At 37.6% G+C, this 22,994-nt stretch overlaps 1 protein-coding gene across 1 annotated transcript in view; it reads left to right on the top strand.

Moving 5' to 3' along the window:
* The window catches only part of FERMT1 (fermitin family member 1), a 34,035-nt gene extending 11,297 nt beyond the window's left edge, over nt 1-22,738 (top strand). The window contains exons 6-15 of the mRNA XM_011370090.2: nt 269-371; nt 8,313-8,420; nt 8,853-8,984; nt 10,606-10,655; nt 16,818-16,942; nt 17,683-17,789; nt 18,970-19,191; nt 19,782-19,906; nt 20,587-20,728; nt 22,307-22,738. Of these exons, the coding sequence (XP_011368392.1) occupies nt 269-371; nt 8,313-8,420; nt 8,853-8,984; nt 10,606-10,655; nt 16,818-16,942; nt 17,683-17,789; nt 18,970-19,191; nt 19,782-19,906; nt 20,587-20,728; nt 22,307-22,480 (1,288 nt within the window). The 3' untranslated portion in view covers nt 22,481-22,738. The remainder of the gene's footprint in view (nt 1-268; nt 372-8,312; nt 8,421-8,852; nt 8,985-10,605; nt 10,656-16,817; nt 16,943-17,682; nt 17,790-18,969; nt 19,192-19,781; nt 19,907-20,586; nt 20,729-22,306) is intronic.
* Nucleotides 22,739-22,994: the final 256 nt, after the last annotated feature.

The raw sequence follows: 22,994 nt of genomic DNA, 5'->3' as shown, positions 1-22,994 counted from the left end.
CATTGAGAAAGCTGTAAGATAAAATGCAGGTATAAGCTATCATCAAGTCCTCTGCTTTACTTGTTTTTGTTCATATTACTTACACAGACTTCGTTCAAGAAGATATGTGTATGTACGTATATAATATAAACATGTTATATATAACATGTGTATGGTATATATAACAAACACATATATAGCATATATATAACATAAACATACTATATAATATCATAACATATACGTATAAAATTAACTGGCTTGTAATGCTCGTCCTATTGTTTTCTAGTTGGTTAGACTCTTCACGTTCTCTTATGGAACAAGGCATTCAGGAGGATGAGCAGTTGCTGTTACGATTTAAATACTACACTTTCTTTGATTTGAATCCCAAAGTAAGATACTTTTTCTCTATTCTCTTTTTTTAATTTTTTAAAATTTATTTTTATTTTTAAAGTTTATTGGGGTAACATTGCTTAATACAATTGTATAATTTTCAGGTATAAATTATCATTTGACATCTGTATATTCTATTGTGTGTTTACTACCCAAAGTCCAGTTTTCTTCAGCTACCATATATTTGATCCCTTTTACCCACTTCACCCTCCCTCTCCCCCTCTATATTTGGCCCCCTTTACCCTGTCTACCTCTGGTAACCACTAGTCTATAGTCCATGTCTATGAGTCTCTTGTTTGTTTGTCCTGCTCCTTTGTTGCTTTTAGGTTTCTATCCCACATGTAAGTGGTATCATATGATTTTTCAGCTTTTTAGGTCTGGCTTATTTCGCTTAGCATGATTATCTCGAGGTCCATCCATGTTTTCGCAGATGGCAGTATTTCATGTCTTCTTATGGCTGAGTAATATTCCATTGTATATATGTGCTACAGCTTCTTTTTCCAGTCATCTATCATAGGACATTTCAGTTGCTTCCATGTCTTGGCCACTATCTATTCTCTTTTTTAAAATGTGAATGCATAGAAGTTTAGTATTGAATCATTTAGTCATCAAAATTAGGATTAATTATGTGTAATTTTCTGTTTAGCTCTGCATATGGGTCTCTGGAGTTTCATCTTTTGGGCTCTAGCGAGCATAGTCAGCAGCCCGAGGGACCGGGAATCTCTAGGAGTCTTCACGCCCAGGGTGGCGCGCGCTCCCCCTCTCGGTTCCCGAGAACCAAGGGACAAGCAGAGAGCGGCTAATGGGACCGAGTCAGTAGTGCTTAGGAAAGAAGGTGATGTCAGGACCCAGGTTAAGAGCAGGTTCTCAGAACAAGCCAGGTCCCCATGATGGCGCAAACTAGACTCCACCCACCACTCCCCACCCCGCAGTGCTGAAAGTCTTTGGTGATAAGAAAGAGGAATCGTTTATATAAATAAAGACCCAGCTGGTCACCAACTCCCATTCTAAGTGCACACCTCCCACCGGAAGTTTACTGGGACAATTGAGTGGTGAAATACGTCCCCTGATCTTCGGCCTCTTCCTTGCCCCCATTCGCTCTTTTCTAGAGTTAGGAGTCAGCAGTTAAATGGCCAAATGTAGAAAATATAAACTGGGTCACGGGTTCTCTAAGTGCACTGGGTGAGTTCGTTGTATTGTTCCCATCTAGTTTTGTGCTGCTTGTTGCTCTTCCCTTTACTGCCTGGCACTTGTTTGAAGGGCTTGCTTCAGGCCACCTCTTCTGTGCAGACCCTTTTCTCACCCACAGCAGTGTTACTGCCTCTTGTGGCACTGTCTTCTTCTTGGTCCTGATTTTACGTCTGGTCTTCAAAGGCCCATCTCAGCTCTCATTGATTTCCTAATGGGCATCTTCTTCAAAATAAGCTTTATTCCTTGCCATTCCTTTGGAGATCCTACTCAGTCTTTGATTTAAATCCAACTTAATGCATGTGGACCTAACTTGTGTCTGATACGCATGACTTCCAGTGACGCACAGCAAAAGAGCAAATTTTGTCTCTTTGGTAAAACATTCGGGAGAAGTTACTGTACTGCTTCTTCTAAATAATTGTTTTTATTTTTTAAGGGCACTGTGAATTATATATCTGTCTGGATTTCCTTCTTTGCATTGTCTGCTAGAACCAAATTTATATATTTTCTGGAATTTCATTTTTAAGCCTCATTCCTGACTCAGCTTTACTCTTTCTTTGCTTAATTCCTAGTCAATTTAAGCTATCTTGTTGTATGCTATATATTCTAATAAACTGCCTTTAATTTTTTTCTCATAATATGTAAGTAAAACATACTTATGCATTTTCTAATTGCTAAGTAAGTAATTTGGCCCAATCTTACCTATTCAAACTCGTGCCCCTGCTTATTTATTCATTTATTTATTGAGCAACTGCTGTATACCAAGAACTAAGCTAGCAGCTGAAAACCCAAAACTGCTGGATGTTAGAATAAGGTTTTCAAATTAATTAAATAAAATACGTAGGATTACAAAATGAAACAGTTATATTGAACTATTGTAACCAAAATCTTTTTTCAAAATGAAAATTTTATGCCTGGCAAAAGGATATGAACACATAGTTAATAGAAAGAAAACTACTATGGCTCTTAGCTTTAGGTTGGCATACACCAAAAGTTTCAGATACTATCTTAGCAAGAGTATGGGAAAACAGGCTCCCTCATGCACTGCTAGTAGGTCAAAGTACAAATTCATCTGGCCTCTATGGAAGGCACTTTAGTGATATCGATCAAAATTACAATTCTACGCAGCTGTGATCCAGCAAATCCACTCCTCATTATTTATACCACAGTTACACTCACATATGTGAATTGATATGTCCATGCACAAGAACAGTTATGACTACACTATTTGTTTTAGGAAAATATTGGAAACCACCCAAACATCCATCAATGGGGAACAAGTTAAATCCGTTATGGTACATCTGTATTGTGGTGTTGTTAAGAAGAATGAATCAGTTTTCTTTAGATGTGGAACATAGTCAAGGTATATATTATTGAATAAAAAAGAGCAAGGTACAGAAGAGTCCATGGGAAACTACTGTTTGTGGAAAACAAAGAAGGGAGGAAGACTTTTTCTTGTAAGATGTTAACCTTTTGTCCCTTTAGAATTCATTCAAAATAAATTCCTTCATTATATACTCTTTTGCCTCATTTAAATGCATTCACATGTAAATTGAAAAATTTATAACTCCAATAGTTCATAGTATTATTTAAATGTTCAGTAGAGAAAAGGTATATTAGTAAGAGAAGGTGAAAACTGCTATCCGGCTAATAGGGAGTCTTAAGGGATCTAAATAGTAGCCCATTGAGAGCCTGAAAACTGTGGGTGGTAGGTCTTATTGTTTGTTTGCATTGTTGGTTGGTGAAACAGGTGGAGGGGTTGACTGAATTGACTAGATAGAAACATGGATTCAAGGACCGGAGGTGGCAGAGCCATGTGCTTCTAGCTTGGGGTTTCTGTTTTCAATTAGCCAGAAGACAAAGGAAATCTAGGGCCACAGAGCGGGCAGGAGTAGCCAGTCTTCACCAAACGCTTGCTACTAAGTCCCCAAAACCACTGAAGAGTTCTCAGAGAGAAGACCTATTAGGATGCCTGTTAATGACTGACCTGTGGAAGACCCAGGACCTTATGATGTCCCAGAGCCTCAGTGGGAATGCAAACAAGCCTCCGAAGGGGGAATCCAGAGTTCTGCAGGATGCCGCAGAGAAATCCAGTGTCCCTCAGAATGCTCCTGGGCTTATCCTGAATGTGGTTATGACAGCTTGTTCTAGATCTGGTCCTTCTCCTAACGTCCATGTGTAAATGAAGGTCACTTTCGTTTAACCAATATTCTTTCAAATTATTGTTCTGTTTGACTGGGGGTAGGGGAAGCTAAGTATGTTCAGGCATGGAAGCTTTTATTTTTAAATTGCTAGTGACTGTGTTTGAGAGAAAAGCCTTATTTGGTGACTGAACTTATTCTTACTAAAACTCCTGTGGCATTAGGATTATAGGGCTGTGTCTGATTGCAGATAGAGAGAGAGAGAGAGAGACACACACGGGTGAATGGATGGGTGGGTGGGTGGATGGATGATGGATGGACAGGTAGATAGGTAAGTGAATGGATGGAGGGACAGGCAAACTAGACAGCGCAATATGAATTTCAGCAGCTGCACATACAATTTAGATTTTGTCTTTCAAGTGTGAATTAAAGCAGGGCTTGGTTTTATTGGGGGAATTGCTGGTTTATTGGCATTCATCTTGTGTAGTTTCTTAGTTGTCACGTCTTTTGATTTCAGTATAATTTACATGATAAATTCAGCCATTATAGACGTACATATAATGATTTGTAGTAAATTTATATAGTTGTGCAACCATCACCATGATCCAGTTTTAAAACACTTGCATCACCCAAAAAATTTTCCTTTTACCCATTTGTGGTCAGTCCCTGCCCCAGCCAAAGCCCCACCCCACCACTGGCCTGCTTTCTGTCTCCACTTTTGTCTTTTCTAGAAATTTCATACAAATGGAGTCATACAGTATATAATCTTTTGTCTGGGTTCTTTAACTCAGCATAATGTTTATGAGGTTCATCTGTGTTGTTGTGTGTATCAGTAGTGCATTTCTTTGTACTGCTGAGTGGTGCCGCATTGTGTGGATGGACCATGTTTCATTCATCCATTTGGACTTGAGGGACATTGGCTTGTTTCCAGGGTGGAGCTGTTATGAATAATGCTGCTGTGAATGTTCTCATTGTTGTGTTTTGATTTGTTTTGGAAGGATTCTGGGGTTAACTCCTGAGGTGTTCCATGACACCTGGCAAAGTTCACAAAGCAAAGACAGATTCCCTTAAGATTCTTATTATTCTAGCCTCCTGAATGCTACACACTTAGGTTTGCATTGTAGAAATGCTGAGAAGGAGCACGCCAGTGCAACAGGTCCCATTGCCCACTTAGCTAATAGCAGTGCTATTTGCTGGTTTGGGCTTACTTCCTATTTTTACATTCCCTATCACCTTTTTTAATATACATAAGGTTCCTGCAAAAAGAAAAATATACTAATGCTAATCAACCTGTAATAAGTCCATTTAGGAACTGTATCTTTCTATTCCTCCTCCATGTTTCCTTCAACATTTTTTTTTAAAGGATGTAGTAAAATGTAAACTTGGTGTCAAAAAAAAAAAAGGAAAGGAAGAAAACCAAACATAGAAGTTATTGTTTAACAGATATAGAGTTTCAGTTTTGCAAGACGAAGAGTTCTGTAGAATGCCACTGAACTGTGTGTGCACTTAAAAAATGGTTAACAAGGTAAATTTTATATGTATTTTACCACAATTTTTTAATAAATTAAAGAAAAAGAAATTACGTAGAGTAAAAATGGAAAATAGTTCTTTACCATGACTTTTTTCCCCAAGAGGCAGCCACATTTAACAGCTTGATGATTAACAATACTTGCAGATTTTTTTCACAGTTATAAAATTTTTGAACAGATTTTCAAGGTCTTTTTCCCCTACACAAAAGAGATCATGTGTTTGCTCTGTAGCTTGCTCCTTTTTACTTCATAATATATCCTGGCCATCTTTTCATGTCAGTGTGTATATGTCTGACTTTTTTTTTTTTTACAACTACAAAGTAATCAAAGGAAAGGCTAAACTATAATTTATCAGGACCCTGGGATGCCTGCAATTTTCGCTCTTTCAAAAAATGTGGTGCACATTCTTATATCAGTATCTTTGATGAGTGCTTGCATTCTTTAGAATAGTAACCATAGACATGCTCATCAAAAGGCAAAAGGGCATTAAAAGATACTGCCAAACTGCCTTCCTACTGACCTCATATGTGAAAGTGCCGATTGTATCACATCCTCGCCAATACCAGTCATTATCAATCCTTAAACAATGTGGGTAAATCTAATAGGAAAATAGAAACTCTGTCATCTCTTTTTTTAATTTGAATCTTCTGTTTATTAGTGAAGCTGAGCATCCTTTCCAATGTTTACATGCCCATTTTGGTTTCTTCTGTGAGTTGCCTATTTATATATTTGCCCCATTTTTTTTTTTGAATTGTATTTTTCATACTGATTTATAGGGGCACTTTGTATATAATGGATATTATCTTTTACATTTATCACAAATATTATTTTCCAGTCTGCATCTGGTCTTATAAAAGTATAATCTTCAATAGGGTATTTTTCACCATTAAAAATGTTTAATTTTCGATTATCAAGTCAATCATATACATCATAATTTTTAGGCTTCCTCTCTTGCTTAGAAAAGCTTTCCACTTTCAAAGATAACAAAAAGTGTTCTCTCATGTTTCTGTCTAGTAGTTTTGGTTGTTATGTTTAGATTTTTTTATAACAGTTTTTTGAGGTATAATTTATATACCATACATTTTACTTATATAACATGTACAAGTGAGTGGTTTTTAGTATATTCATAGAGTGGTGCAAACTATGCCCCTATCTAATTTCAGAACATTTTCATCATCTTAACAAGAAACTCATTTTCCGTAAAGAGTTGCTCCTCATTTCCCTCCCACCCTCCCAACCCTAGGAAACCATCAGTCTACTTCCTGTCTCTGTGGATTTGCCTATCCTAGACATTTCATATAAATGGAGTTATGCAATATGTAGTACTTTGTGACTAGCTTCTTTCACTTAGCATAATACTTTCAAGGTTCATCCATATTGTAGCGCGTATCAGTATTTCATTTTATTGCCAAATAATATCCCATTATATGTATATACCACATTTTATTTATCCATTCATCTGTTGATGGACATTTAGATTGTTTCTACTTTTTGGCTATTATGAATAATGCGGCTATGAACATTCATGTACAAATTTGATTTGTTTTATTGTAGTAAGATATGCACAACATAACATTTGCCATTTTTTTCCATTTTTAGATTCACAATTCAGTGGCATTAAGTACATTCACATATTCTGCAACTGTCACTGCTATTTATTTCCAGAACTTTTTCATCATCCTGTACAGAAACTCTGTACCCATTAAACAATAATTCCTCATTTAACCCCTCCCCCCAGCCACTAGTAACCACTATTCTACTTTCTGTCTCTGTGAATTTGCCTTTTCTAGGCAAATATTCCACCTCATATAAGTGGAATCAGACAATATTTGTCTTTTTGTGTCTGGCTTATTTCACTTATCATGGTGTCTTCAAGGTTCATATATGTTATAGCACATATCAGAATTTCCTTCCTTTTATGGCTGAATAATATTCCATTGTGTGTGTGTGTGTGTGTGTGTGTGTGTGTGTTTTTTTGTTTGTTTGTTTGTTTGTTTGTTTACTGATTCATCCGTTGATGAGCATTTAGGTTGTTTCTACCTTTTAGCTATTGTGAATGATGGTGCTATGAACACTATCTGTTTGCATCCCTCTTTTTAATTTTTTTCAGTATATACTTACAAGTGGAATTGCTGGATCATATTCTACGTTTAACTTTTTGAGGAACTGCCCAATTGTTTCCCACTGAGGCTGCACCATTTTACATTCCCACCAACAATGAACAAGGGTTCCAATTTTTCACATCCTCACTAACGTTTGTTATTATCTGTCTTTTAAATTAGAGCCATCATAGTGGGTATGAAGTGGTATCTCATTGTGGTTTTGGATGTTGAGATCCTTTGATCTATCTGCAATTTATATTTTTTGAATGATGTAAAATTGTCTTTTGAGATTTTTGTTCTCTAAATGGCTATACATTTTTAACACTATTTATAGTATTCTTTCTTCCCCTACTGGTAGAAAGTACCATTTTTATTTTATATTGAATTTATATACATAAGTAGGTCTGTTTCTAGAGGCAGTGTTATGGACATTTTGTCTATCACTATACCAATGCCACACCATTTTAGTTACTGCAGCTTTATGATATGTTTCTATTTTGGGGAGGACAAGTTTCTCCCAACTTTGTTTTTGACGATATTTGAACATTGTCTTTTGTGTAGAGACATCGGCTTGTATAGAGTTGCATTTAAGAATCTCTATCACATTCTCATCGGGATTGCACTGAGTTTGCAGATCAACTTGGGGATCCCTTTCCTTTGTATTACTTATTACATAAACCATTTTTACTACCTGTTTTTCCTACCAATAGAAAAAGTGTGATAAAAGAGAGGCAAAATAATGGAATCTAAGATGGGTCAGTGTGGACCCTTGAAGAGACTCTGGAAAATATTTTGAGGAAGTTCTAAATTCAGGAATAAAAAATGCTGGGGCAGTAGAAAGGTAGAAGGGTATTTCTTTCAGTTATCTGAACTGGAGTTTATTGCTTCTGATTAACAAGGAATGGCCATAGTCATTCTGGAATTTTTGTATTGTGGAATATAAATTACACACACACATGCACACCTGTTTCTTTCTGTAGTACGATGCTGTCCGAATAAACCAACTCTATGAACAAGCCAGGTGGGCCATTGTCCTAGAAGAAATTGACTGCACAGAGGAGGAAATGTTGATCTTTGCAGCACTGCAGGTACCTTTTCTCTGGAGGGAGACAAAGCAAGTTTGTTCTGCTTCAAGTTTCATTTTCTTCCTACCGTTTTTTCCTTTAAAGAAAGTGCTGGAAATGAGGGGAGTAAATTAAAATTTAAAATGCTCCTCATAACCTTACACACGTGTACATCTTATGTAAAGAATTAATCTTACCGTTCTTATCTCTTTCCCCCTACAAGCTCAACCACTGATGGAGAGGAAGCGAGTTTGAACATGACTAACCATAAAATGTCATTTTCCTACATAGGAGAGAAGATTTCCTTCTTCTCTAGACTACCTTCTTCTCTAGACTTCTCCTAGACTACCTCTAGATGTTTGGTATTACAAGGGGGGTTGCCTCTGAAAAAAAGAAGAGCTGGCTACTGGATTCATTTACGCTTATAACATTTCTAAAACCTCTATTTCTTTGCAGTATCACATTAGCAAACTATCATCATCAGCCGAAATACAGGATTTTACAAATGAGTCTGAGGTTGATGAGGTAGAAGCAGCACTTTCTAATTTGGAAGTGACCCTAGAAGGTGCAAAAGCAGACAACACGTTGGTATGAACTTTTCTGATTACTTAGAATTGTGGTTTTGTTCTGACTTATTGACAAATGTAGATGAGCTTTCTTAAAATTAGAAATAAGAAACTATTTTGTCTGATTTTGAAAACAGAAAACATATCCATCATCTGACAAGTTTAAACCTAGAAAGAACTGACTAGCTTTTCTCAGGTCAGCTCTGTAAGGGACTGTAATATATTTTCGTTACTGCTAATGATAATACTTTTGTATCAGGTTTTTTTTTCTGGAGGAGTTGGCATGGTATGAAAGACTGCTGAGGACTCCGTTTCACTAACATGGCATATGGAATTGGTTCCTGAAGTCTAGTTGTGAGAATAGAGAAAATGCTTTACAGAAAACAAAGCCTTATTATGTATTTACCTATATATACATTTCCACTGGGCAAGGTTGACAGAACTGAGAGCCTTTTTTTAGAACATTATAAAAAGTTCCTAAACCCTTTTGACTTCAGGAAATAAGTAAACACACGCGTGCGCGCACGCACACACACACACACCCACACACAGAGTAAAACAAAGAGTTTATCTTTTCTGCCCTTTACCCGTGAAATGCGGCTAAATGTTAGCTTTATAATTGGAATGCCCTTCCTGTTTGATTCATTTGTTGGGTGCCACTCTTTTGTTTAACCTCTTCAATCGTGGGAGTGATTATTAGTTTAACCACATTGAATCAGAAAGGTGGATCCATTGTAATTGGATTTTTAAAAAGTAATAGATAAAAATGAGTCACCATATCCTTATGTATTTAATATGTGTTCTATTATGATTCAATTCCTTAAAATAGGAAATTGGTATCATACAAAAGCAAATACCTCAAACTAAATACCATGATTCTTTAGAGATTCAGAGCCCTTTCTCACATTTATAGGCGACACAGCTCCCATGAGATTAGTTTCCTTTCGTTTACTTCCATAGCTAAATACATACAGCAGGACAGTGTTCCTTCTTAGAACAGATAAAAATATCCCTCCTCCCTCCCTCAATATTTTTATGTCAAGGCTTTCTGATGTCAAACAATAGACTTTTCAGTTTGAAAATAAGCACCAACCTACCCTGTAGAATGAACTTTGAACCCGGTTCCTTTTGAGAGTTTAATCAGTGAACTAGATATGCCTGGAGTTACTCACTCTGATGTACAAGTTATAAAATAATTTTGTTTGTACATAAAAGTACTTGTTTTAAACTCAGGCGTTTGACTTGAATGGTAGGTACAGGGAGTGCTTGGTCAAATTTTTAATCTTTTTCTGATTTGTGTGCTATATGACAAATAGGGAAAAGTGAAAAAAATGTACAGTTTAACAAATTAGTGTTCAGTTATCACCCAAGTCACCACCCAAATCAAGAAGCAAAACTTTGCCAGCCACCACAGAAGCCCCTGCATGTGCTTCATCCCACTCCCAGCCTTCCCTCCACCCACCCTGCCCCAGGATATGAGGCTGGTGTGACTGAGGAGCTGAGTTTTTTTATTATATGTAATAGTAATTCAAATTTAAATAGCTACAAGTGGCAAATGCCTACAGTATTGGACCGTACAGGTACAGAGTGTCAGCACTGCCTGTCTAATCACTGCTTATGAAATGTTATCTGTTTTTCTTTAGGAGGACATTACTGATATCCCTCAACTTGCAGATAATCTCAAATTATTTAGGTAAGTCACCCTTAAAGGAGAAAGGGATTAGTTATAACAAAGCCTTGTAGGTAGTAGAGTCCAGGAGTTTAAATTAAACATTCATTGGGCAGGTTCATGGTTCAAAGGTAAAAGCACGAGCTTTGGCATTAGGTAGACAGTGACCCCGTCGGGCATTGTCCTTACACATCTGAGCCTCGGTTTCCTGATCTGTAAAGTGGGGATATACCTCCCCTTGGGTTTGTTGGGAAGATCAGATAAAAATAATGCATATGAAGCATCGAGCATGGTGCCTGGCTCATAATTCACGCTCCATAAATGGTTGTTAACATGGCCGGTGTCAGCAAGAATGAACATATATGCCAGACTGAAGTTTCTGTTACAGTCCATCTGGGAGGCTCAGTACTCTGACACCGTTTCAAGGCTCTTTCACAGTTTAAAAATCAATTGTCACTAGAACTTAGATCCTGGGCTTACAGAGAGATAACTTTAGTTATTCACCTTTTGCCTGTTAAAGTATTTCTGATAAATTCCCTAGTCACCTCAGGTCAACCTAAAACTGTTAAAAAAGCAAAGAAGTTTTCCATTTCATTTGAAAAAACTGCCACATTTGTGATAGTACCAAGGTGTGTTAGCATGAAAGGAATAAGGTCCCTCTGAAGTTCTATCAGTTACTTATACCATGCCACTTTATGGTTTGTTGACTTTTCTTAACAAACCAACACTTCACTAGGTCGGTTGGCTTGAAAAGAAACACAGGTTGCTGTTGATAATACATGATACAAAGAAAGATTTGGAAAGAATGAATAGTCAGGTATAAATGAGAAACAGGAGTCCAAAGGTAACAATATTTGTCACTGGGTTTCTACAGATTTGTTTTTTAATGTAATCTTAGGATGTGATCTCAAACAATAGGGTCATTAATTTAACATCTATGGCATAAATATTTGCAATCACATATATTGTTATAGCCAGAGCTACAGAAAAAAAAATATAGTTATTTGAATCCACACATACATCTATATAAATTATTGATAATTGTTCTACAAAGAAACTGGGTTGCCATATTCTCTGTGTAGAGTAAATCCAGCTCTTCACAAACCAAATAATGACAGTTCCCTTCCTATAGATGTTTTCAATGAAGGAGATGATATTCTGGAATTAAGACCCACATCCATCTCACTTTAGTGTCATTGATATGTTCAAATTTATAAAATCATTTTCATGTCTGGCCAGTGGACACTTTACCTACTGAAAGTCTCAAGATATTGAATTTAATACATAGTATAGTTCATGAAAGAAAGAACGGATGGAGGAAGGGTAGGAGGGAGGAAGCAAAGAAGTAAAGAGAAGGGAAGGGAGGAGGAAGGATATTGGAGAATGGAGCTCGTGTTCCTAGTGATCGTGGGACCTTGAACATGGCCTTCATTTCCTGAGCCTCCTTTCCTTATCAGTAAAATGGAATTGAACTAATCCTTTGATTTTTAATGCTTTTTTCCTTTAACAGTTTTTTTTTCCTGAAAAAAAAAAAAATCTATTGAATTTATTATATAAATAGTGGACTTCAGTTTCCAACAACATGGCAATTGATCTCACCCAAATCCAAATTTTTTCATAAATACATGTGAGTGTTAGATAAAATAAAAATCAAAGAATTGTAAATACAAAATTGATCTTGAAGTGAGACTGGAAAATCCCAGCTTGCAGGAAATAAAGAGGGAACCTAGTTCTCCAAGTGAAGCCTCAGCTGCACAGAGGGAGTTGGGCCATGAACATAGATTCTCATGGCTTGGGACTAGGACTTTGATCCCCATGCAAGGATCAAAGATGAAGCTTTAAGGTGGGTGTCCTTCATGTAAGGCAGTGAGCTAGCACTGAAGCTCCTGCCTAAAGGTAGAAACTTAAAAGAACTGCCTTCTCTGTTTAACAGGGAGTAGAGAAACTACCCATCAGCCGAAGGAAGCAATAAGGAAGTTCATCCTAGCATGGGGTTCTCTGTGGGAAGATGAAAAATCTCTCAGGAAATCAAAGGCGAGGTTTCTACCACACACAGATGTAGATCTAAATTTAAAGTTTTGTATAATAAACGGATCCTGAAAAAGTAAAATAGAAACTGGTCCAGGACCAAAAAAAATCTATGAAGCCCTAGCAAATGTAATTGCAAAAATCCTTGGAGGGAAATATCCATAATCTAGCATGCCTGGGACTTCTACATAAAACAATAACCCCCTTAATAAAAAGAAAGAGCCTCCAATAAAAATTACTAACCATTTGAGTTCATGAACCACCGTAAAGGAAAAACAGCAGACCCAACCAACAAGAGGATTAACAGTTTCAATAATTTTATGTAATAGAAAAATCTGAAGAAACTATAAATGACTATATTTAGAATTATTAAGTAATAAAAGGTAAAAGTTATAATGAAAGAGCACAGACAACATTGAAAAGGAATGAAATGGAAATTCTAGAAATGAAAAACATAGCCATAGAAATTTAATATTGGATAGGTTCATTAAACATCAAGTTTAAAAACACAATTGAAGAGAAAACTCAGGTAGAAATGGAAAGTATGATATAAATAAAATGAGAAGGTTCGACATACATCTATTGGAAGTTTCAGGAAAAAAATATAGAGGAGAAGCAAGCATTTAAAAGAGAATGCTTGAGAATTTTATGTAATTGTTAAAGACAAAAATCTGAAATTCAGTAATCACAAATCCCAACAAAAATAAATCAATATAATTATACATGTTGGTACTAGCCAACCACTGATAAGAGAGAGTCTTTAAAATCAAAGGGAAAAATCAGATTTTCTACAAAAGAAACAATTAGGTGGGCAGCAGACTTCTCATTGACTGGGAGATATCTTGAAAGTGCTAAGAGAAGATAATATTCAATCCAGAATTTTATGCCCAAATAATTTTTCAAGATTCTACTTTTTGCAAATCCCTAAGTATAAACCAGACATGATACAATTCTACTAGTAAATTATATATTTAAGAAAAATGATTTGTGCCCAAACCATAAGGTATAACCACTGTTGGAGAGATCCTCTGGAATAAATAAAATGGATCCACAACAGGATTTTAGAGAGAGGTTACACATAAAGTGCATTCGTTATATCATTAGCCAAGTTCCTGTAGGCAAGCAGGGAAGTTACTGTAGCAAAGAAGTTCCATTCAGATGTACACAATGCGTTATAGGAGATTTGGAATAAAATTCATTTTATAGATACAAAACTCTTAAACTATAGTCAAATCTTTCTTACGCTTTTAAAGAGATGGGGAGTAACTATAGAAATTTTTGGTCCCACATTAAGGCTCATTGATTGTCAAATAGAAAAGTACTTGAAATAGAGTTATACATTTTTTTCAAAAAATAAGTGTTCCAAATTTATGACCTTTCCAAGACAAGTGGTCATGAGTAGTAAGCGTCCAGCTACTTTCAAGATAATAAACACACTTAATCTTAAAGAGAGCATTTTGAAAACAGTTATTTGGAAATGTTTTCTTTGTCAAAGTCTTGCCAATAATAACAATGCCTATTAAAACACTAGTATTCGCACAGCTTTCAAACTTGGAAACAGAATTTTTCTAAAACACCATCCAAATTAAGAGTCCTAGTGTATTTTAAACCCACTTATTAAAAATATAAAAATGCAGGATATTCTGATTAATATGCATGAGTGAAATGACCTAAGGAAAGATGGAAATTAGTAGCTTTAGGTCAATGAAAATCGTCACAAACAGGTAGATGGCACTAAAATAAGAACGTTGCGATTTAGTGAGCACAGCCAATAGTATACTTCCTCAACAGGGATCTATGTAAATTAGTAATAACCTCCCTTCTTTAAAAAACTGAACTTTCATATTCATTCTTTTTTAATCTACATGTTTGTGTAGGTTCTATAATGTATTTAATATATGTTACAAATATGCAAATATTACAAGTAAACTATTGTAAATGTATTAAGGGATAGGTATTTTAAAGATAGCTTGTGTCCAGTTTTAGTTTGGAGATTACTGGTCTAGATCAGTGTTTTCAAACTCTGGGGAACCTCCTTAGGAAAGCTTACTTAAAATGCAGATGCCTGAACCCTAATCTGGGCCTGCTGAATCTCAGTCTCTGGGATGGGGGCCATGCTTGGGTATCTCTAACAAGCTTCTTTCCAATTCTAATGAACACCAGAGTTTGAGAACCATTCTTCTAGAAAATAAAGTCCAACTCCTTAGCGGGATATTCAGTACCACCCTGGCCCCCACCTACCTTGCCATTCTTATCTGCATCATCCTCCACTCATAAAAAGGCTATAGCCACAGAAACTACCGCTTGCCCCATGTTCCAGAAATGATCTACCCAACTCTTATTAACAAGGTATCTGCATTTTGCATGTGCAGTTGCCACCTTCTGAAAATTTTTTCCCTGTTGCTCCAATCAAATTCTTATTCATCCTTCATTCTTGTTTAAATGCTGTGTCCTCTGTAATTCAACACTTCCCACACCCTTGTTATGTGACTTACCATATTTTATTGTATTTACTTATTTTCTGCATTTCCCTCTTTAAACTGTGAGCTCCACGAGGATTCAAGAAATTGTCTCATTGTTATGTACATCATCCCCCACCTAGCCATCTTCTCTACCCCTCCTTCCCCTATCTCTCCCGCCCCAGCCTCTGGAACATGGAATAGAATCAATAACTGTTAGCTGTGGAGATGTATAGAAACAGCCTGGTTTAACCAAACTGGAAAAAGATAGTAGAAGGACTTTGAGATCTTTTGATACTTTCGAAATCCAGTTAAAATGGAGAAGCAGGGTTTCATTCTTTATTCTAAATAGAAATCTTTAGATGCCAGGACTCGACTGAGACCTTACTACCTTTGGTTATAAGCTTAGTCTTTAGATTTTATTTTGAAAAGACTTAATTTTGGATAATCTGATTCTTAGACAAATAATCTTTTAAATATATTCTTTAGAATAATATTAACTACAAGTCTCAACGTGATGAATATTATTGCAGTAGTTTTGTGCAGTAGTTTTCTAAATCCTGGAAATGTTAACTTCATATATGTTTATTTTATAATTTTTATGTAATATGTTCCTGTAATACATTGGTTTTTTAATGAACATCTTCTCCCTTATTTTTGTGTTAAGGATAACACATATTTAGCTAAGGGATGACTAGTACTGATGTGTTAAAAGACTTGCCCCAAATTATATGTGAGTGATGTTAACACCAACCTCCCTCTCTTACATTTTTTTAATACAGAAATCCACTCCTCTGGCATGAGTAGACTGATCCACCCCCAGGGCCAGGATTGTTCCACTGCACCTCATGCAACTCATATTTTCTCTGCCCATCTGCACCCACTTTCCTGCTCCCTAGCTCTCTCTCACATTTTTTATTTTCAGTGACCCAACTGAGTCCTGCCAATGGCCCCACCGACCCTGTTTAGCCCAAAGGACAACGTTTTTTGGCCCCAACAGATATCACTGTTGGAAATCTTACCCCAAAATATTTTTAATAACAGTAGAGTCTGTATAGATTAGCTGTAGATTTGGGTGATTTCCATGGCTCGCTGGGAATTCTCTGGCGGTTTCTCTTAAGAGTCAAGAGGAAACCACAGAAAAGGTTGCTCACTTTTATATCTGGTTTTTATGTCTGATAACTTGAAAGTCATGCCGTCCACATGGACAGCTTGTTCAGATCTAAAGAGTATATGGACATGTCAGATGTCACCAGATTCATGGATGTTTCTCACATATATCATAATAATTTATCGAGCACTTCCGTTGTGCCAGGTATTGTGATAAGCACTTTACAGAGATTACCTCTTTCTATCCTCACAAGAGCCCTGTGAGTTGGAGGCTGTTACTCTCCCCATCACTCAGAGAGAGTGCATGTGGCCTGGGCAGTTGAAGTATCTTTCCCAGGGTCACACATTTAGGCAGTAGCAGAGCCACAGGGTGGCCCCAAGTGATCTAACTCCTGAGCTTTTGTATTAACTTCTGTATGTCATAGCAAAACTCCATTTCTAGTTCTTGGAAATGAGTCAGTGATTTGCAAGTTGTTTTTAAAAATAAAGCATGTGTTATTTGAAAGAGCATCTAGATCCACTTAAAATTTGCAATGTGTCTTAGATTTCTGAATGGCTGTTTAAATGCTTACTGTACTTTAATTTGCAGGCCCAAGAAGCTAATATTAAAAGCTTTCAAACAATACTGGTTTGTCTTTAAAGACACATCTATAGCCTACTTTAAAAATAAGGAACTTGAACAAGGAGAACCAGTAGAAAAACTAAATCTTAGAGGTAAGAGGGTTCTATATCTTGCTGTGGCTTGTCATGACCCAGTAAGCAGATGAAAGCCAGGATTCCTACCCACTGAAGCAAGGTCAAATTCCAGTGTATCACTGTGTTTGAAATGACAGCCTGCCTGCAGCTCTTCTTCCCCATGGAGCTTGGAACTAGAATGTGGTTCAGTAAATGTGTTTGTTTCCATCCTGCTGTCTCTTCTTTCCCTGTGTGCCCAAATCTAATTGGTGTCATAAGTGTTGTACAGGAGGCACTGTAAAATCCTGAAAAGCTTTCTGAATTCCAGAACAATTATGTTTAATTCAGTATTGCTTTAGTGCCTGTTCTAATTTCTGTGACTGTGAGTTTACTGGTAAGCATATTAATTGAAACATTTTGTTAACCAGTATACTCAATTTCCTTATCATTGTGGCAATTAGAGAATTTCCTGTACTTTGATTTATTTTAGTTCATATTCATAATCATTCCTATGGGTTAGGATAGCCGGATCAACCTTAAAAATGAATTCAATTGATATATTTAAGAAAATCATAAAATATTTTTCTCTATCCATGTTAATTGTTCATAAGTCTTAATTAGTTGTCCTGTAATTAATGTTATCAGCTTGCTACTGCATTTTTCAGAACAGAACCAAATCTGAGGGGCATATGTTCAAAGTCTTTATTTTAGATGCACACCTGATATTTATGTAACGGATTTTTCAGAACTCAGTTGTGTCCCTGCCTTTTATTATTTAGGCTGTGAAGTTGTGCCAGATGTGAATGTAGCAGGAAGAAAATTTGGAATCAAGTTATTAATCCCTGTTGCTGATGGTATGAATGAAGTGTATTTGAGATGCGACCATGTAAGTAAAACCAGAAAAATGTTCATTCACTTCACCTTTAGTAAGCCTAAGGACAAACCATCTGAGATGTTTTCCCAAATCAGAGCACTGTTGTATCAGTCAGCTCCTGCTTTGTAACAAACAGCCACACAAATTACAATGACATATATCAATAAGCATTTGTTTCTGAAACATCTGCAGGTAGGCAGAGAGTTGAACAATCCAGGCTGGTGTCAGCTGAGCACATCTGCTTCAATCTGATCTGCCAAGGCTTGGCTCCTTGCTGCAGGTTGAACTCACTGTATTTATTCTGGGTCCCAGGTTTCCTGGGAGACTATTCTCATAGTGATGGCAGAAGTGTAAGAAAGCAACTGAAAATGTGTGAGACCTCTTGACTCTTACGCTTGTAGTTGGTGCACTGCCACTTCCACCGACATTCCATTGGCCAAAGCAAGTCTAGCTGGGCCCAAAGTCAGGAGTGAAAATTCTACTCTGGCTTGGTGGGAGGGACTATAAAATTACATGGCAGTAGGTTTGCATACCAGGAGGGTGGAGATTGAAGCCAGTAATTCCAGGTACCACACCTACTGTTGCTCTGAAGAATTCTACTTCTCAGTTGCATCCCCTCAGCTTCTGGGACCACTCCTCTTTGGTAGCTGAGGTAAAAAATCAGCACAAACATTAAAGAACAATAGAAGCCACCAGTAAGTGGTTCAAGACCCATCGGTGGACTTGATTCCTACAGAGACATTAGAATCTTTACAGAAGATAAGCCAAGGTAGAAATAATATGGGAAATCAATTTACGATTTTTATCATTTTTTTCTGTCATAGAGATCAGACATGATATAAAAATGGAAATATATATCAAGGAAGGCTCTTTGGTTGTTTGGGTTTTTACCTGTCTTTGCTCCCTGGCACATGTCCTTGGTTCATCTTTAAATTCATGGAATTTATTAAAGCTCACATTCCTATTCTCTAGCCCTTTATCATCTAGAAACTCAACATAGGACTCAAAAGCTTTTGTTGGGTGTTAAATTAGGTGATTAATAGCCACTCAGAACATGTGCCACTTTCCATCTTTCCATGCTTGGAAGGCAGTGGTGTTGTATTATAGAGATGAGAAAGCCCAAGTCCTGTCGTTCTCAGCAGGATGGCTTTGCACTTGAACTTGCTTCTTAGCCCTCTGGTGTTTGCTGCAGGAGAATCAGTATGCCCAATGGATGGCTGCCTGCATCTTGGCATCAAAGGGCAAAACCATGGCAGACAGCTCCTACCAGCCAGAGGTCCTCAACATCCTCTCATTTCTGAGGATGAAAAACCGGAACTCAACATCTCCAGTGACTTCCAGTCTTGAAAACATGGACATCAACCCAGAATGTTTTGTGTCACCTCGGTGTGCAAAAAAACACAAATCTAAACAGGTACTGCTGTTCTTGTTGGAGTGATTGTTTGCAGTGAATCCTGTATTTTCTGAAGTAAAATGAGGCATTAAAATGATTAAGGCAGTCATGGTGAAAAATCACTTGATGGAGAAATTTGAATATGGACTGGGTATTAGATGATATTAAGAAATTGTTAATTATGTTAGAGGTGACTGTACTGCTCACTGAACATGGCATTGTGCCCTTATATAATTTAATTAAAAATAAAATGATTTAGTCCCTACAAATTAAAATTTTAAATTACGCTTCCATAAGCATGGTTTAAAAGTTAAACAGATGAACTGACTTAAGCAGACACATTGTCCATGGACACTCCCCAGACTCCTGAAAAACGGACCCACAACTCTTCATTTGCATGAACCCTAGCCGCTCTTGTGTGGGCTGATCTTGTTTTTGCTTCTCGCCAGTGATTTGCATGTCTGAGAAAAGGAGAGGGAGACAATGCAAACAAGAATGAATTGTCTTTGTAAAGCTGCAGTTGGATCTGCATTTACTTTTCTCATCGGGGATCTGGAGCTAACTGGGAGACGATTGCCAAGGAGAGTTTGATGTCTCCTGTTTCTGTTTAGCTGGCAGCCCGGATTCTGGAAGCCCACCAGAATGTGTCCCAGATGTCCCTGGTCGAAGCCAAGCTGCGGTTCATTCAGGCATGGCAGTCTCTACCTGAATTCGGTCTCACCTATTACCTTGTCAGGTGATTGCAATGTTCACTTGCCTCTCTCACTTTCCATTCCATTTTAAGTAGCTTTTTTGGAGCCCAGTTAATTCTCTCCTAGTCGAGAACATAGAACTTTTTTTTTTTTTATTTTAGAATGCTGTCCTTTCACAAATGGCCCAGAACTTTTGGCTGCTCATAAAGATCTTCCGTACCTTTTGTTCAAGTGCCAACACCCTGGAATCTTAGCTCAGAGTGGGAAAAGAAATTTTAAAAGGAAATTTAGTTTTTTAAGATAACAGTATTTGCAAAACCAGAGAGAGAAATCACATTGATTTTCTGAAATCGGTGACCTCCTTTCCCCCACAATAGAAAGTGAGCTCCATGAAGTCAGGAATTTTCTATCCTTTTAGGTCACTACTATATTCTCAGTGCCTGACATACACAGTTGGTGCTGACTTTGAATTAATTAACTTGACTTCCTCTTATTTTGATTTCTTCTGATGTCAGTTTCACTTAAAGAATGTCCGCAGGACAGCCTTAACCCTCTCCATTCTCTATATCACAACAGAAATGTCCTTCTGTAGAAAGTCAGTCCCTCATTGTCCATTCTTTGGAAATGATTTAGAAAGGTTGGTATTATCTTTAAGAAGTTATGAATATGAATAAACATCATATTACAGGAAGCAGTTGCTTCTATTAATTAAATTGTTTTTCAGATTTAAAGGAAGCAAGAAAGATGACATTCTGGGAGTTTCATATAATAGGTTGATTAGAATCGATGCTGCCACTGGAATTCCAATTACAACATGGAGATTCACAAATATGAAACAGTGGAATGTAAATTGGGAAATCCGGCAGGTAAAGTGAAAGTTCTGGATATATTCAGTGTTGAGCCTGTAAATGCATGTTCCCTCAAAATTGCAGATTATTCTGATTTTAAAAGCTGTTCTTATATTTAGAACTCAGAAACCACAAGCATGTGGTAATTGTCTGCTAAAATAATCACATGCAATTCTGGGCAGTTTCCTAACAAGTACAGACCAAAAGTACTTTTGAATTAACCCCACAAATTGGCTTAGTCTGCATACAGACTTTCCATGCAGACTCTAAAATTGCTGAGCATTTCGATTAATTTCCTTTGACTCAGCATAGGATTATGTAAGACTTAGGCTGATAATTACTTAGCAGAAACTACCTGAGATATAACTGCCACTCAAAATAAATCCAAGAAAGGCCTCATCTGACTGGTTGCCAAAAGGTCGAACTGGTGGAGGACTCAGAGACTCCACTTCTCACCTGGAGAGCATTCCAGTCCCTGAAGGGAAAAACTGCTTGAAGAGCAAGTGAAGTGCACAGGGATGACTGAAAAAAGTTTGGCCTCTTGAGTAGGAATCCTCACATTCTCAGCCCCTCATCACTTGCACCCTGGGAAGAAAGTTCAGGCCAAGGCTACATCATGGGAAATCTCGGTGAAGTTAGGGGTCCCTTAGTGTCCTACTGATTTAAAACATTCTGATGTGGCTGGTGTGGAATCTCTCTTCCCTTGTTTCTTCGTTTTTCTGATAGAAAACCATCAACATAAAGGCATCATAAGAGACTTGAACTTTTTTTTAAGAACCATGGATTCCTGTCAGTAGGGCTGTTAACTATCTCAGCACTCATTTACAGAACGAAGGTCTGAAATTAGATGATCTTTAAGGGAGCGGCTTTAAAACCTTGTTGCATATGAGGATCACCTGGAGAGTTTTAAAGTACCACTGCCCAGGCCACTCCCTAGACCAATTAAAGCTGAATTTCCAGGGTGGTTGCTGGGCATTAGTAATTTTTAAAGGTCCACAGGTGATTGCAATGGACAGCCAAGGTTGAGAACCCCTAATGTCTCAGTTTCTTCTTTATGACTTTCAGCTGGAAAGGGGTAAGGGGCAGTGACCACAGGAAATTTCAAATGGGTCTTTTATTCTCCATTAAAAAGTCCGTAAAGGTGCTGTAGGCGTAAAAAAATAATAATAAAAAATAAGGGATTGTAAACTGATAAGGTCCTTGCAATCTGTGAGGTCAACCAAGGATTGCCTCACCAAAAAAAAAAAAGTCTGCAAAGTACTCTGCCCTTTGACACAGGGAGTGCTTAGAGTGTTCTGCATCTAAACAAGAGATAGAAAGTACCTGTGTGTGTTGGGAGTTAGGATGTTTTGCCAGGTGTACAGCAAAGTCGCTAACAAAAGAGAGCAAAGAGAGCAAAAACGTGTTTTCTGTAAGTGTTTAATGGAAAAGGTGGTTTGTTTGTGGTCTTTGGCGGGCAGGGGGGAGGGGCGGGGGGTGGTGGTGGCAGAGACCATCTATCAACCACCTCAGCAGTCCTAGGCTCTGGGAAGAAAAGCCACTTCTTTCTCATGTTTCCTGATCAGAGGTTAAGCTTACCTGTGCCTTCTCTTCCAGGTGGCGATCGAGTTTGACCAGAACGTCTCCATTGCGTTCACCTGCCTGAGTGCAGATTGCAAGGTCGTGCATGAATACATCGGTGGTTACATTTTCTTGTCCACCCGCTCCAAGGACCAGAATGAAACGCTCGATGAGGACCTGTTCCACAAGTTGACTGGTGGTCAGGAATGAAGCAAAGCCGGCCACCTTGGACTTACACACCAAGGGTGAGCTAAAGGCAGTCTTCCTTAGATGATGGGATCCGTGGCTTGCACAGTGTGTGAGTTCCAGACTAACAGACAACCACAAGTCACCCCGATCCTCACCTCATTTCAAACACACTGCCTTGCACACTCCTTTCCTTACTTTGCCCTGTGCTACCAGCAGTGGAATGAGCCTCAGTTTCCTTTTCTGTAAAATGGGAGAGCAGGAGAAAAGAGAATCTGCAAGTGTATGGCTAGAAGTTGTCCTTGTGCATATCTGCTTTGTTCCTAAGTCAGTGTAAAAAAAAAATAACAGAATCTTTAAAAGCATGAATATAGCAAGCATATATTTTATTCCACAAAATCAGATATGAAAAGAAATAGGTTGTTCCTTAACTGCTTTTAGTTCCCACCTTGTGAAAATGGCAGGAGTGTACACATAAACATTTTCCCTGGAGGTCAAGTTATGGAAGTGGTGAGGGCAGAGGTGGGGTTACCTGGCA

The sequence above is a fragment of the Pteropus vampyrus genome, unplaced genomic scaffold (genome assembly GCF_000151845.1).
Source record: "Pteropus vampyrus isolate Shadow unplaced genomic scaffold, Pvam_2.0 Scaffold7, whole genome shotgun sequence".
NCBI lineage: Eukaryota > Metazoa > Chordata > Mammalia > Chiroptera > Pteropodidae > Pteropus > Pteropus vampyrus.
The sequence above is the reverse complement of the archived record's forward strand: the minus strand, read 5'-3'. Positions and strand labels throughout refer to the sequence as shown.